This window comes from Watersipora subatra, chromosome 8, assembly GCF_963576615.1.
Source record: "Watersipora subatra chromosome 8, tzWatSuba1.1, whole genome shotgun sequence".
NCBI classification, from domain to species: Eukaryota; Metazoa; Bryozoa; class Gymnolaemata; order Cheilostomatida; family Watersiporidae; genus Watersipora; species Watersipora subatra.
The window spans coordinates 62187962-62204417 of record NC_088715.1 but is presented as its reverse complement, the minus strand read 5'-3'; the positions used below and the strand labels follow the sequence as shown (position 1 = coordinate 62204417).

At 35.2% G+C, this 16456-nt stretch overlaps 1 protein-coding gene across 1 annotated transcript in view; it reads left to right on the top strand.

Moving 5' to 3' along the window:
- LOC137401630 (uncharacterized) overlaps positions 1-6836 on the top strand; it is a 42115-nt gene extending 35279 nt beyond the window's left edge. Inside the window, exons 12-14 of the mRNA XM_068088072.1 lie at positions 2137-2397; positions 4354-4504; positions 5726-6836. Of these exons, the coding sequence (XP_067944173.1) occupies positions 2137-2397; positions 4354-4504; positions 5726-5800 (487 nt within the window). The 3' untranslated portion in view covers positions 5801-6836. The remainder of the gene's footprint in view (positions 1-2136; positions 2398-4353; positions 4505-5725) is intronic.
- Positions 6837-16456: the final 9620 nt, after the last annotated feature.

The window sequence follows — 16456 nt, the reverse complement described above, 5'->3', positions numbered from 1 at the left end:
GGCCTCATACAAACAACTATTAATAGTACATAGACAAAGATATTCTCACTCATAAGTGATATGTGAAGGTGGTAAATTTAATTTGGAGCTGTCCACAAAACCTTTCCTGTAATTCTTGGTGTATTATCGCTTATAACAAACTTCTATTGAATCCCATGTCCAAAAAATCATATTTAATGGGGACAAATATAAACCTACCACAATTGGTAAAGCTGCAATGACTGGCTGATGAGAAAAAGTGGTGTGAAGACAACAGTTACTGCTAAAAAACATTCTTGTAAAACTTTATACTTAGTTTAGGTCTGGCCAGCCATTTTAACTAGTTTATTAAAATATTGTCTGACTACACAGCATCCACAAGTAACTAACAATATTGTCCGACTACACAGCATCCACAAGTAACTAACAATATTGTCCGACTACACAGCATCCACAAGTAACTAACAATATTGTCTGACTACACAGCATCCACAAGTAACTAAAAATATTGTCCCACTAAACAGCATCCACAAGTAACTAACAATATTGTCCGACTACGCAGCATCAACAAGTAACTAACAATATTGTCCGACTAAACAGCATTCACAAGTAACTAACAATATTGTCCGACTACACAGCATCCACAAGTAACTAACAATATTGTCCGACTACACAGCATCCACAAGTAACTAACAATATTGTCTGACTACACAGCATCCACAAGTAACTAACAATATTGTCCGACTAAACAGCATCCACAAGTAACTAACAATATTGTCCGACTACGCAGCATCCACAAGTAACTAACAATATTGTCCGACTACACAGCATCCACAAGTAACTAACAATATTGTCCGACTACACAGCATCCACAAGTAACTAACAATATTTACTGTAATAAGAGCTGTATGCGTCTATCTGAGGCCATGTTTTAAGGGTTAGGAAAAAATCCATCGCTCGAGAATCAAACTCAGATATTCCGCTTAGCACCCGGGTGCATTAACCTGTCCTTGCCACTTAACCACCTGCTGCTTTATGGAGTAATTATGCACATCGCTATTACACATGACGGTCCTTCACTCTGGACTGTCAGGGTACTCGTAACACATAAATTCTTTAGATAATTAGTGTTTTTAGCCGGCCCCTCGCACCCCCTAGCATCCACCGCCCCAGTCTGTAGATGCAGTCATGTCTCGAGGCTAGCCGCGAGCCTCGAGACATGACTGTTCGAGTCACAAGTTCTTCTCTAGTTTACCACATAAACTCCCTGTTTATTATGTTAATACTTTTCCTCTTTAGGTCTTTTGTAAAATAGTGTGGAATTGGTCATTGTTATTAATTGATCACACATATACAAATTTTAAAAAGTTGTTTGAAAGTGGTTAAAGTGAATGAACGAATGTTTAATAAGTGTTTAACATTCTTTAGACATTATCTATTTGCCTTGACTTTTCTAAATTGTCCAAGCATCGTTTGCGCCAGGGGTTTCCAACCAGAGAGGAATTCCCCCCTAGGGGGAACTTTGAATATACAAAGGGGAACAGAGAGGTGTCTGATTTGTTAAATTTTTAATTTATGTCCTGCAGTGCCGTGTGAGTTTGGGTTTCATCATTTAACATGTTGGTTTTATTTATAACACTAATGTTACTAATAATGAGCTACTAGTCAGAACCCAGATATATGTGAACACGTCTATCCAGATTTTGGTTGGATAGTAAGTTAACCTAGTCAAAAACCAATTCACCGCCATGCCGAAGGTCATGTAATGCTGTGTGTTGGATGTGTGCTGTATAAAAATTAATAATATGTTGTTATATGTTTAGATATGTACAATAAAATAGGATTATAATTTGTATTGGTTGTTTTTAGTTATGTGAGTTAAGTGCTGTAAAACACTCAAAATCATCTAATTAGACAGAATTGAGCCTTTCTAGCAAGTTTCGTTGAAATCGGTTAAAGGAGCGACGGGAATCAAATTTATAAAAAGACATAAGGGGGAACTGAATAAAAAAGGTTCAAAACCCCTGGTCTAAGTCGGGAACCCCTGACTTTACGCTCTTTCTTTACCCAGAAATATGATGACTTTGTTTTGTTGCAGATACCTGAGAAATTAGCCCAATATAAGATTTCCTTGTGATACATTTGCATTTATTACAGGAACTACGCAGATTTCCTGTTTTGGTGTGGAGACCGGACGGAGGAACAGCTGGCTGGTATGGAAGATGTGGACAAAGCGCGACGTTCACACCTTCTCAGGACAGCTATTCAAGTGCTTCTCAGCGCATTCATAGACCTTAGGGAAGAACTGAGGGAGAGGACCGAGGACCACGGGTCACCTGAGGTCAAGAGCAACAAAAGATTTGGTAAATACGTTGCCAAGCTCCGGAAGTTTTTTGCCAGCTACACCCTTAACCCAAGGTAGATTTTCCTTCATATAGTAATTTTTTCTCTCAGAATTGGCAATGCTTGCTTGTCATTTAACGTATGCCAAAGAGTTACTAAACCGCTGTAGCTCACATTCTAGCTGCTCTGTCAGAAACTGGAATAGGCAGTCTGTATTGTCTATTGGGTTTCATACTTTATCATTGTAGATACAGAGGTACAAATAAAGGCTGGTTCAGACTATATCGCCATATCTTGGCGTTGATGCCACAATATGTCGGTGATAGTCAATAATAACGATGTTCACACTATCAAAAACCCATCCACGTTTGCATCAGCCAATACTCTGTGACGTAGTCTTCTCATTTTTCTTTTTAAATTTTCGCGAAGAAACCTCTTTTTTTTCGTATGCTGGAATCAAGTACTAGTCCCAAAGCAGCTATCTTAAACGGAAAACTAAGTCGCGCCATCCGTGATCGTGAATTACTATCGCCGAAATGGTTCATATTGAAAAAGTGGCTGTCGATGCTCGGCAAAATATCGGGGAAGTTTGACAGCTGCAAACTTTCTTGATGTTTCCTTCTTGATGCAAACTTTCTGCGTTGCTTTGTCCATGTCATCAGTTTACAGCTCACATAATCGATGATGAACTCCGAAAGAAAAATGTCGTCATACGGCGATATAGTGTGAACCAGCTTTAAAGGTTGACTTGCAACAAAATTTGCATTACAGTTATTTGGTATTAAAAGGTTCACCACGTTATACTCTGCTGTTTTGTAAGATCAAAATATGTGAAAATGTGATTAAAAGCTCTTAACAGCTCAAAAACGAACGCTTAATCGCAGCCATTACGAAAACCGCCATAGGTTGGAATCCCTCTCAAAACGGCTCAAATGGGACGTAGGTGAACGCGTAGTGCTTCTGTCTACGCTTTCATGCAACTTCATTCGTCGAAATATTTTCATAAATATAATTCACGCATTCAATAAAACCATGTCTATTGTTCTTACGCGTCTATCTCATCGTCATTGTAATGCTGTCACTTTCAGTACTGATATCTTATAACCTATCGTGAAAATTCATTTATTTTTCTAACTTTAGCTCGAAGGACTACATATCATTGTCTGATGAACATGACGAGCCTGTTGTTGTCGCCAAAACTTGTTCGCGTCATTTGGTAGGAAATATGGGTCACATGATCAGATTATGACTAGATGATCAGACCCAACTGAAACGAAACTGTAAAGTAGCGAGCATCTATATTTGATAAAGGCTTTCCAGTAGAACCCGAAGTGTTTGTCATAAACTATTGCTACGAGACGTTCTATATTGAGCCTTTTATTGGCCTTTAATTTTACGTGATAACATCACGTGTCAAAATAATAACCACTTCGAGTTGAATACGCCATCAAAATCAATGGATTCCAACCTATGGCTGTTTTGTAACTGTTCGTTCTTGAGCTTTCGAGAGCTTGTAATCACATTACCACATATTTTGCACCTACAACACAACAGAGTAAGACATGGTGAACCTTTTGATAACAAATAACTGTAATTTAAATTTTGTTGCAAGTCAACTTTCAAGGTAGATGTCTAAATACATGTAGCTGTCAGCCACTTACTGTAACCCAATTTTAAAAACTGGTTTACACTAATATTATGGTATACTTGGTTTTTATATAATCGTAGCAGTGCATTTTTATATATTCATGTGATTGAATGTTTATGGGCGGAAGAAACGTCTGAATTATTAATCGTATGCCTGTTTCCATTTATTATGTATGGAAATTATCTGCAATGAGCATTCTGCCAAATATTTTAATGAAAGAAAAATATATCGTCACTGGTTTTAGCAAGGAGCAAAGTCTGAGACGGTTCAGTAGTTGCGCTCGTAAAACTTAAGGTGGTTTTTTGTTTCATAAAATAAAATTCCATAAAATGTTCCATAAAATTTCTCAAGTCTATAAAGCCGGATGCTGGTTGTGTTTGCAGCGATGGTGGTCTGCTACCAAATTCACAGGGAGAAAATTATGAGAGGATAAAGTATGTGAAAGAAACATGCGCATTTATTCTCGATGTTGGTGATAAGTACTCTGATTTATCGGTAATGCAGGAAGTCTTTGTGGCAGCTGGTTTCAACCAGGTCAGTATTGTTTAACCTTCTTTGACATGTGAGGCCGATCAATTCTGATTTTGACTTTGCATGCTGGAGCAAGTATTCAAATAAGAAATATGGAATACATCGTATTTTACTGAACCTGTTCCAGAGCTCGTCAACTGAATAACAAGCACGCCAGACAGTTATATACAATGCTGAGACAAATGCATTCTATAGAATTATGTAAATGAGCTGAATAAAAAAGTAATATAATGTATGTGTAAAAAGTTAAACAAAATGCATTAGTTGACAAAAAGTTATTTGTCACTTCACTTTAGCACGAAAGACAAGTAAGCTATAGTTTAGCCTTTGCTACGGTCGTAAATTTGCCGACAGAGATTTGGAGCTGGTCTAACTCAGTCTATCTGACCTTCAAGCTGACCTCGTATAACTTATTTAAATTTTCTTTTTTTGTACTTTTTTACGTTCTATTTTAATTATCGCGAATCGACACTCTGATTTCATTAGCCTCCTACTTTTTTTCTCTGCATCACTTTCACCTTTTCCAACAGTTATTTCTTGAGACATTTGTAAAAATTTATACGAAAATGTCACTATTGTTCTTTTATAATTATAGCATCTTGCTGTAACTTTAAGAAAAACATCACGTCCTTCCTTTTGTCTCGTAATATTTTCTTTAGATCAATGATTTTAAAAATAAAGAAATGTATCATTTTTGAGGAGATCTGCAGACATCTTTACTGATTTACAGAGAGGCAAGAAACATTGGTTATATCTTGGAATTCGTGTGTATTAGCGAGACAAATATTTGTTCCAGTTTTGCGTCATGTCAAATACTTGTATATAGAGGTTGTTGTTATTAGATTTGTCTGTACTTAGCTTCTACTGGAGGAGAGATGAATCAGATTTGAGGCGACATTGAGGTGTCCTTCCTTTTAGAACTGATTTGTAATTATCTATTATTTCTATTCGTGTTATTGATTCATCATTTTTTTATTAAGAGCAGTTCTAAAGTTACCACATTTGCTTAGTTTTTTGATTGAGAAGACAACACTGCAGTTGGACATAGTTACAGAAACACACTCTGCGCATCTGCTCTTTAAACAGTAATAGCCAATCCCTAGTGTTTGATCTGTTACTAAATACGCTGGAACCTTGTTAAGTTTTTCTTTGCATTTACAGATTTTATTATTGTTCATGTTTAATATTCATCATTACTATCATTATTTCTCCTTATTGTTGTAGTATGATGACGCGGCAAGAAATGCTGTTGTTAGTAATCCTGAAGAGACAGCCGCCAATTTGGAAAATGACCAATAATTCTGAGATGATGTCAATACTGCGCTATAATTAGCTGACATTGTCTGTATTGCCCGCCATCTCTTACTGCATTCCTTGATACATCGCATACATGTTTAAAATTTCTGGCTGTGACAAATCTTATAGTTTGGTAGATTTTATGATAACAAAGCTGCTCGGGAGGAACCTCTTAGCTCATGCTTTTTTTCATCAGTAGTAATTTTTTATTTTCTTGTTTAATAGCCTTATTTTCTCACATTTTTGCTGTCTACTTTTTTGCAAAATTTTATAATCTATTTTTTTATGATTGCACCTTGATTGGCTTTTAGGAGTGTTTATCTTATGTAGCGCAGTACGTCTGTCTATGTTGGTTTCAGCATATTTGACATGTATCACTGATATCTAGAGTTATTATTAAGGATTTAGTGCAGGATTTAGAGGTCTATGCTAGATGAAAATATAGATTGTTAAGCTTGACACTTTTTGACGATATACGTGAATGCTAGTGGCTACTTTGATGGTATCATAGTAGAATAACTTTATGGATACATCTACTGTTCAGGAACATGCAAATATAAAACAATCAATGAAATTATGAAAACCAACAATTTGTGATGACAACCTTGCAGCAGATATGTAGGATAAGAGCCAATCAAATACAAATTGCCGATGAGCGATCGGCATCAAAATGACCATAATGTTCTCAGTTCATTCATGTGTTTGTGTGATACGTGTTGGCGGAAGAATACGTTTGTAATAAAACCCTTGTTTCCAGTGAGTAAGAATTGCCGCGGAAAGAGACCAAATATTTCAAAACAAGGATAACCAGTATAAAGCTGGATATAGATAGAGCAAGAATATAATGGCATACAAGAGCTCCAATTGTTGACTCTTTACAGAAAGATGAAATTGAGCTTCAATAAGTACACAAGCGCTATTACAGAAGGACAGATATTAAGGCTAGGCAGGTGAAAAATTGGAAAGTAGAAGAAAACGTCTATTCTTGACACTTGTAGTATTTAGGGATCTTCATCAATGCTTCAACTGCTTCAGTCAGTCCACTATCTAAAATATAATAGGTTTTATAATGGTAATATAAAGTATTAATGATCAGGTTTCATACTCGTAGGTTGGTTTGTAGTAACCATTGTAGTAGATTGTCACATATATATCACATAGTATTGTATAGTGGTTTGAAGGAACCATTTTGGAAATAATATTTGATTTCTTAACAGTGAATTGGGGTTTGTAGGAACCATTATTATTGATATATATATATTGTTTATTGATCGTAATCATAACAAATAAATTATGGCGGAGGCAAGAGACGACAGATTTGTACAACGCCTGGATTTTAAGGACAGTAGCAAATTATCAGCTTCCTGGAAAACTTTTAAGTCCCAGTTTGCAATAGTAAAGATTGCTAAGAAGTACTCCGAAATGACTGAGGAGGAAAGGATAGCAAACTTGCTACTGTTAATGGGTCCTGACAGTGTGAGAATTTATGATCAATTTACATTTGATTCTTCACAGACAGACAAAAAGAAAACTCTAGTAAATGTAGTAAAATTCTTTGACGCACACTTTGAACCTGTTAAAAATGTCATCTATGAACATGTCAAATTCAATGACATGAAACAAGGAAGTTTGTCGATCTACCAATTCATAACAGAGGTTCAAACACAGGCTGACAACTGTGACTATGGAAACATGAAAGATGAGCTGATCAGGAATAGAATTGTTGTGGGGGTTAATGATCATAAATTGAGGGAATACCTAATTGATATTGATGATTTTACTCTACATAAGGCAATTCAAAAGGCTAAGCAATACGTTACGCACCACTCTTCAGTACTGCAAATGAGTAGTAGTTCATCAGCAAATGACAATCTAGATTAGGTTAGAACTCGCCCTAGACATTTTGTACATAATAAAAATGAATCATCGGCCGATCGCAGGAGTAAATGTCAATACTGTGGCAGAAAACAGGCACATTCTAAAGACAAGTGTCCAGCAAGGAATGCTAATTGTTTTGTATGCAAGAGAAAAGGCCATTTTAGTAAATCTGCAGTGTGCAAGGGGCGTAGTCTACATAGAAATGCAGATGAAGTGGTAGATGAAGAGAATGAGATAGGTGGACTGTATCTAGGATCGGAGTCAGAATGACTAGGCATTGACACTTTAGACAATAATGTTATCACAGAGACACCCAAGGCTTGGTTAGCTAATACTAAAGTAAATCAAACTCCAATAACTTTTAAATTAAATACGGGTGCAGCTGTAACTGCCATACCAGATTTGCTAAAATACTGTGTGTCAAGATTAAATGTCACAGAGAAGGCACTGAAAGGTGCTGGAAATCACAGTCTTAAAGTTCTAGGCGTTTCCAAGACTAATATATCGGCTGGTTCACATACCATACAGGAAGATGTACAAGTATATGTAGTAAAAAACTTGGTGATGCCATTACTTGGTAAGCCAGCGATATCAAAATTAGGACTTTTGAACCTGTTAGACAATATTGAAATGAAAAATGATTGGATTTCTGAATTTCCAAAGCTCTTTAAGGGACTAGGAACAATGGAGACAGAGGTTATAACATATCGTACTCAAAACTCCACAATCGTAATTTTGACATCATTGCAATTAACTGGATCAAAAGCTATCTAACCAAATGTAAACAACACACTATTTTTGGTAACACTTTATCTTCCATACTAGATCTAATATGTGGTGTGATCAAGGTTTCATCTCTGGTCCAACTCTTTTTTTAATTCACATAAACGGTTTAACATATGTCACCAACCTTTTTACACCTTTGCTCCATGCAGATAACGCTAATCTCTCTTTCGAGTTCTCTAACATCAACGAGCATATAGATTGTTTAAACAACGAACTTCTTGCTATTCAAAACAGGTGCACTTCTTGAACTCACCTTGAACGTTGATAAGACTAGTGTCATGTTACTAAAAAACCTCCAAAATAAATTTCGTTTAGCTAACACTCATCCCTTTTTCATTTTTAACCACCAACTTGTCAGACAGATTACACTAAGTTATTGGATATTTTCATTGATTTTAATCTCTCTTGGAAAAAATACATCAAATATTTACTAAAATAACTGAGACCCTTATCAGGCTTACTCTACCACACATCTGAATATTTACTCCACAAACCTCTGATTTGATTATACAATTCTATGGTTAATTCCCAACTTTCATATTGCATTGAAGCATGGGGCAATGCATCTCCCAACAATTTTACGAATTTTATAACACTTCAAAAGCGCGTAATAAGAACCATCACAAAAACCCCCGCCTCACCCACACCAAACCTCTTTTCAAATTATCATTCATATTACCTATCAGTTCACTAATATTAATATCGCATTATACTTTTAGCCCATCATGAATTTTATTGTAATTTCATCCCTCGCACAATATATCAAACCCGATTATCAAATTCCTGTCTAAATCTCCCACAACCTCCTAAACTTCCACAACCTCATAAAATTTGATCTTGATTAGCGATGACAACAAGCCCGACGCCACGAATAGCTATGCTAATGCGTATTATGGGCTTCATCACTTTTCCAGCTTGTTTCTTTTGTTTAATTGCTATTGTTGCAGAAAATAATTCAAAGACCAATAAAAAATCAATCGATAACGCAGATGAAATACTATTATATTGTTCAATATGGTATGTAAGATCTCAACACCATTTGATGCGGCCAAGTAGCTTTGAAATGTCACAAATTTACATGTGAATAACAGCATTTTGGTGATACTACTCCTATAATAAACAAAATTAAACAAGATTTACTTTGAAGAGAGATTAAACTCACTGAAACAGGAAATACATGACTAGGGATAGATACAGTAACAATAAGGTGATGCATGAGAGTATAAAGTGATAATCAGCTACAGCAACATGATTATGGATCTTCTAGTATGGAGTTCATCATTATACACATCTGGTGTATAGAGACATTAAGGCTGGACAAGAAAAAAATTGGTAAGGGGAAGATAACTTCTATTTCAGACATTTATAGTATTTAGAGATCTTTATCAATGCTTTAACTGCTTCAGTCAGCCCACTATCTAAAATATAATATATAAGTTGACTCTGACATAAGCTGATGTACAATGACTCATAAATCACTTCACTTATAAATCATTTCAATAATCGATTATGTCGAAATAAACATGCAAAATAATTGAAAATATTGATGTAATCATATTTTAGAAATACTCATATCATTTACTTGTCAGGATATTTTATCATCTCAGATGTTCTATTTAATGGGATCTATTTTGATGGCAGTGGCTATTGATGTAGTACTTACAGCGACATGTTGGGAGTCGTTCTCTCAAAATGGGTTCCATGCTTATTTCACACAGGTTATAGCCTCCCATGTCACAAATGAGTTTAGAGTTGGTCCTAGAGAACATGTTCCTATCTGAGACCTCCAGTAGACCAAATCGAGAGAGACAGCAATTAAATTTATTGGTTAGGTCAGCAAATAGCTCCGCCCCCTTTAAAATTAACATAACCGAATTATAGTCACCTTGTTGTCCATAGAGTTATCAAGCGCAGTAAATAGAGCTTGAACTAGCTCGAATTACTCAAAACTAAACAGTGAAGTAAGAGAGATACCCTCTGAGTTGATAATATTTGATGCTGAGCTGAAGTAATAATTTATTAAAGACAACTAAATAGTGGATCATAATAATATGTAGTTTAACACAAAGTAACATATTTCATTTTGAAATACTGTTTAATAATTTGCTAAAGTTTCATTGTGACAGAAAATAACATAATGCTGAGTAGCAAAATATGGCACAATATAATATAGTATAACAGTATTTTATGCTATGGCATATTATATTATGGTAGTTTACATCTTTACATATATCATATTATATTATAAATTATATCACTTTATATTATAGTATTTTATACTATACAATATAAACTGTCAATAGAAAATAAATAATAGTAGATCATGATAACATATATTATAATACAACATTGCATATTTCATTTTTATATAATGTTTAATTATGTGCAATAATATCATTGAAGCAGGAAATAACATAATACAGCTTAACAAGTTATGACATGATATAACATAATATAGTACAGCAGTAATTTAATCATAGCATATTACATTGTGTTAATTTGCATTATATATTGTACTATATGTGTTATACTATATTATATTACATTGTATTATATAATAGAGCATAAAATAGTATTTATGCCATATTATAATATAGTGTAATACTATGTTGTAGTATATTAAAAAACAGAATATTATGTTGTATTATATTACAATATAATATGCTATGTTAGATTATATTAAATTATATTCTATTATAATATACCTTATTATAGTATAATATGTTATATTATACAAAATAAACTAAGAATGATTATCTAGTTTATTGATTTAGTAGTAGTTTTAGTCAAAAGAATTACCACACAAATTTAAGTTTCATAGTTACATGTATATATTATCAGTCAATCTACTATCATGGAACAGAGAGTTTTGTACCTTTTGTCTAGTCAGAGCAAGAAAGTTAGTGCAAGAAACAGAACTTTCCAGCACAATTCGATATCCCAACTGTTGAGGTAAGAACTAAAATTGTAAAATCAGATCATGAAGTTTTTTACGATTGATGATCTCAACTTTCAATAAAGGCAACTATCAATATCAATATCAATATCAATATAATATCAATATATCACTTTCAACTATCAATATCTGCTTAATAACTTTTTTTAGCCTAAAACAATTCAAACCTGCTCAGTCTTTTATAATTGATAAATTTTTTCAACTATTTACATGTAATTTGCAAGTTAATACATACAATTAATACAAATTAATACACAAATAATTTGTAAACTTATTCAAAAACACAATAATATTTACGAACATTATGGCAAGGAATTTTTCAAAAGTCTAATAAAGATGACTTGCAATGTTACAAAATTTTATAGCGGAAAGTAATAATTATGACAATTTATAGGTAAAAAAGGATATGTTTATTATTACAATAATTACCATCCAATTATCTATTTCATCTGAAATATACGCAGCCTCCTCTCTAGATATCGGTCTTGTCTGAAAATATCTCTGTAGAGAAGTAGCAGACACTGCGGGTAACATGAGCCCCACCCCTACAACTAAATACATCAAAGCCTATTTAGAAAATGAAGAAAATAGGCAATAAGTATTTATATATTATAATGAGGAGCAAATAACATAGTAATAAAAAATATAAAGTTATAGGTAACAAGTTATACTTACTGATCAAGAGAAGTTTGTTCATGTTTAAAATATAATTTGAAATATGGCTACTGTCAAGTTCTGTTAACAGAACAATAAAACTCACTTGTGCTGTGCAAGTAGAGGTTGCAGCTTTATATATATATATGACAATAAATAAGTATTCAAATCACTGAATTACAATTAAATGATTTCATTAAAGTATGAATAAAACTATCACCTACATTTGGTATATACAATTCGATGTTTAAACTCATTTACAAGTCTAACAAAAGTACGCAATTTAATTCACTAAACAATTTAAATTGCTAATTTAAGTTCATGCATATTGTAATAAGCTATACTCTTGGGTAATACTATATATTGGTCCAATCTCATAAGTAGCTGTAATATTCATAAGGGAAAAAAATTCACTAGGAGAAAACAAACTGGTGATGAGATTCTGGTGAAGTAAGCATATGATTGACTTTAGTAGAGAAAACGAACTCAGCGTCATCCTATATGTGCACAATATTATATGTATATCATACCCTGTTTCAAAGTATTGATACTACATTGATACATGTTGAATTTAATGGGAGAACTTACATTCCTCATCTCATACTATGGTCTTTTAATCAAAGATGCTCGGGTTCCATACTGATTTTATTACAAATAGACAGATGGCTCTCACTGAAAGAAGATAAGTTAAACTGATGGATTACAGGTCTCAAAGTGTATGTGTATTGACGGTTTATGCTTTGATTCAAATATTCTCTACGCGTTACCACATTTAGACTATTTCAATAGCCGCCAAAACTGAAAGAGTTAGTATATATCAGAAATTTTTTTTTAAGTTTCGTGGTGTAATTATAATATTTAAAGTTACGTATTATATCACTTATTGTAAAAAGAATGTGAGATTAAGAACAAAACTATGTACATTATCAAAACACTGAGTACAATTATATTTTAACCAGTAGTATGAAAATGTATTTTCTCTAATTATTACTTGAAATATGTTTGATAAGTAGTAAATAGAAAGGCTATGGCTGGCAAATGAAGAGAGATAACACCAAGTAGTCCATGTACACATTTTGCATAATTTTTCAGCTTTCATTACCAATTTATTTGTTGGAGTGATGCATCCAAACATGAGTGTCTTGTATATTATGTTTTGTTTATTTAATCTACTACGCACTTAGATATCAAAACAAGTAAAGCTTAATGCAATTAAAAGAATTCCTCTTTAAACGAGAAGAGAAGTCACAAACAGAAGTTCTCAACCAATGATATCTTTCAAACTGTTTATAATTGGATGAGGAAGAGAAAAATATGAATATCGCTATAGAGTAGAGTACTGCTGTAGAGTACTGCTGTAGAGTACTGCTGTAGAGTACTGCTGTGGAGTACTGCTGTGGAGTACTGCTGTGGAGTACTGCTGTGGAGTACTGCTGTGGAGTACTGCTGTGGAGTACTGCTGTGGAGTACTGCTGTGGAGTACTGCTGTGGAGTACTGCTGTGGAGTACTGCTGTGGAGTACTGCTGTGGAGTACTGCTGTGGAGTACTGCTGTGGAGTACTGCTGTGGAGTACTGCTGTGGAGTACTGCTGTGGAGTACTGCTGTGGAGTACTGCTGTGGAGTACTGCTGTGGAGTACTGCTGTGGAGTACTGCTGTGGAGTACTGCTGTGGAGTACTGCTGTGGAGTACTGCTGTGGAGTACTGCTGTGGAGTACTGCTGTAGAGTACTGCTGTAGAGTACTGCTGTAGAGTACTGCTGTAGAGTACTGCTGTAGAGTACTGCTGTAGAGTACTGCTGTAGAGTACTGCTGTAGAGTACTGCTATTTATTTATATATATATATATATATATATATATATATATATATATATATATATATATATATATATAGCCTTTGTGCAATGCTCATCACTTTTGTGATTTGAGCACTCTGGTGCCAGCACATTGACTTTCTTAAAGTCTGTGAGGCAACTTAGTTGTTTCATGGCAGGAAGTCAACTCTCATTGGTAATGGGATTTGTGTCCCTTGCCTGAGCTCTGAGCTGCACTGATGAGGCTTCAATAGCCGAAACAGTACTGTCTGTAGCATGAGTATAATATGCTCCCTCACTTCGGTTTGGTTGAGCACTCTATGAGAGGTGCGGCACTATTAGCCTTTGTGCAATGCTCATCACTTTTGTGATTTGAGCACTCTGGTGCCAGCACATTGACTTTCTTAAAGTCTGTGAGGCAACTTAGTTGTTTCATGGCAGGAAGTCAACTCTCATTGGTAATGGGATTTGTGTCCCTTGCCTGAGCTCTGAGCTGCACTGATGAGGCTTCAATAGCCGAAACAGTACTGTCTGTAGCATGAGTATAATATGCTCCCTCACTTCGGTTTGGTTGAGCACTCTATGAGAGGTGCGGCACTATTAGCCTTTGTGCAATGCTCATCACTTTTGTGATTTGAGCACTCTGGTGCCAGCACATTGACTTTCTTAAAGTCTGTGAGGCAACTTAGTTGTTTCATGGCAGGAAGTCAACTCTCATTGGTAATGGGATTTGTGTCCCTTGCCTGAGCTCTGAGCTGCACTGATGAGGCTTCAATAGCCGAAACAGTACTGTCTGTAGCATGAGTATAATATGCTCCCTCACTTCGGTTTGGTTGAGCACTCTATGAGAGGTGCGGCACTATTAGCCTTTGTGCAATGCTCATCACTTTTGTGATTTGAGCACTCTGGTGCCAGCACATTGACTTTCTTAAAGTCTGTGAGGCAACTTAGTTGTTTCATGGCAGGAAGTCAACTCTCATTGGTAATGGGATTTGTGTCCCTTGCCTGAGCTCTGAGCTGCACTGATGAGGCTTCAATAGCCGAAACAGTACTGTCTGTAGCATGAGTATAATATGCTCCCTCACTTCGGTTTGGTTGAGCACTCTATGAGAGGTGCGGCACTATTAGCCTTTGTGCAATGCTCATCACTTTTGTGATTTGAGCACTCTGGTGCCAGCACATTGACTTTCTTAAAGTCTGTGAGGCAACTTAGTTGTTTCATGGCAGGAAGTCAACTCTCATTGGTAATGGGATTTGTGTCCCTTGCCTGAGCTCTGAGCTGCACTGATGAGGCTTCAATAGCCGAAACAGTACTGTCTGTAGCATGAGTATAATATGCTCCCTCACTTCGGTTTGGTTGAGCACTCTATGAGAGGTGCGGCACTATTAGCCTTTGTGCAATGCTCATCACTTTTGTGATTTGAGCACTCTGGTGCCAGCACATTGACTTTCTTAAAGTCTGTGAGGCAACTTAGTTGTTTCATGGCAGGAAGTCAACTCTCATTGGTAATGGGATTTGTGTCCCTTGCCTGAGCTCTGAGCTGCACTGATGAGGCTTCAATAGCCGAAACAGTACTGTCTGTAGCATGAGTATAATATGCTCCCTCACTTCGGTTTGGTTGAGCACTCTATGAGAGGTGCGGCACTATTAGCCTTTGTGCAATGCTCATCACTTTTGTGATTTGAGCACTCTGGTGCCAGCACATTGACTTTCTTAAAGTCTGTGAGGCAACTTAGTTGTTTCATGGCAGGAAGTCAACTCTCATTGGTAATGGGATTTGTGTCCCTTGCCTGAGCTCTGAGCTGCACTGATGAGGCTTCAATAGCCGAAACAGTACTGTCTGTAGCATGAGTATATATATATATATATATATATATATATATATATATATATATAGTATATGCTCCCTTACTTCGGTTTGGTTGAGCACTCTGTGAGAGGTGCGGCACTGTTAGCCTTTGTGCAAAGCTCATCACTTTTGTGATTTGAGCACTCTGGTGCCAGCACATTGACTTTTTTAAAGTCTACGAGGCAACTTAGTTGTTTCGTGGCAGGAAGTCAACTCTCATTGGTAATGGGATTTGTGTCCCTTGCCTAAGCTCTGAGCTGCACTGATGAGGCTTCAATAGCCGAAACAGTACTGTCTGTAGCATGAGTATATATATATATATATATATATATATATATATATATATATATATATATATATATATATATATATATATATATATAGTATAGTATATACATATATATATAGTATAGTATATAGTATAGTATATATATATATATATATAGTATAGTATATAGTATAGTATATATATATATATATATATATATATATATATATATATATATACACATAAACATGGCACAAAACTATTTGTGATTCTGCTGTTAGAAGATGGCATAAGTCAGCACAGAAATATAAATAAATAAACTAACCTACGCTTCATGAATCCTCATATATTTAGGTAATTATTCACGGAGTCTGCATAACTAACTCATGGAAAACTCAGGATGCGTAACTGCATACTGAATTTCCCTAATTAGTATTCATGGCTCTGCATTTAC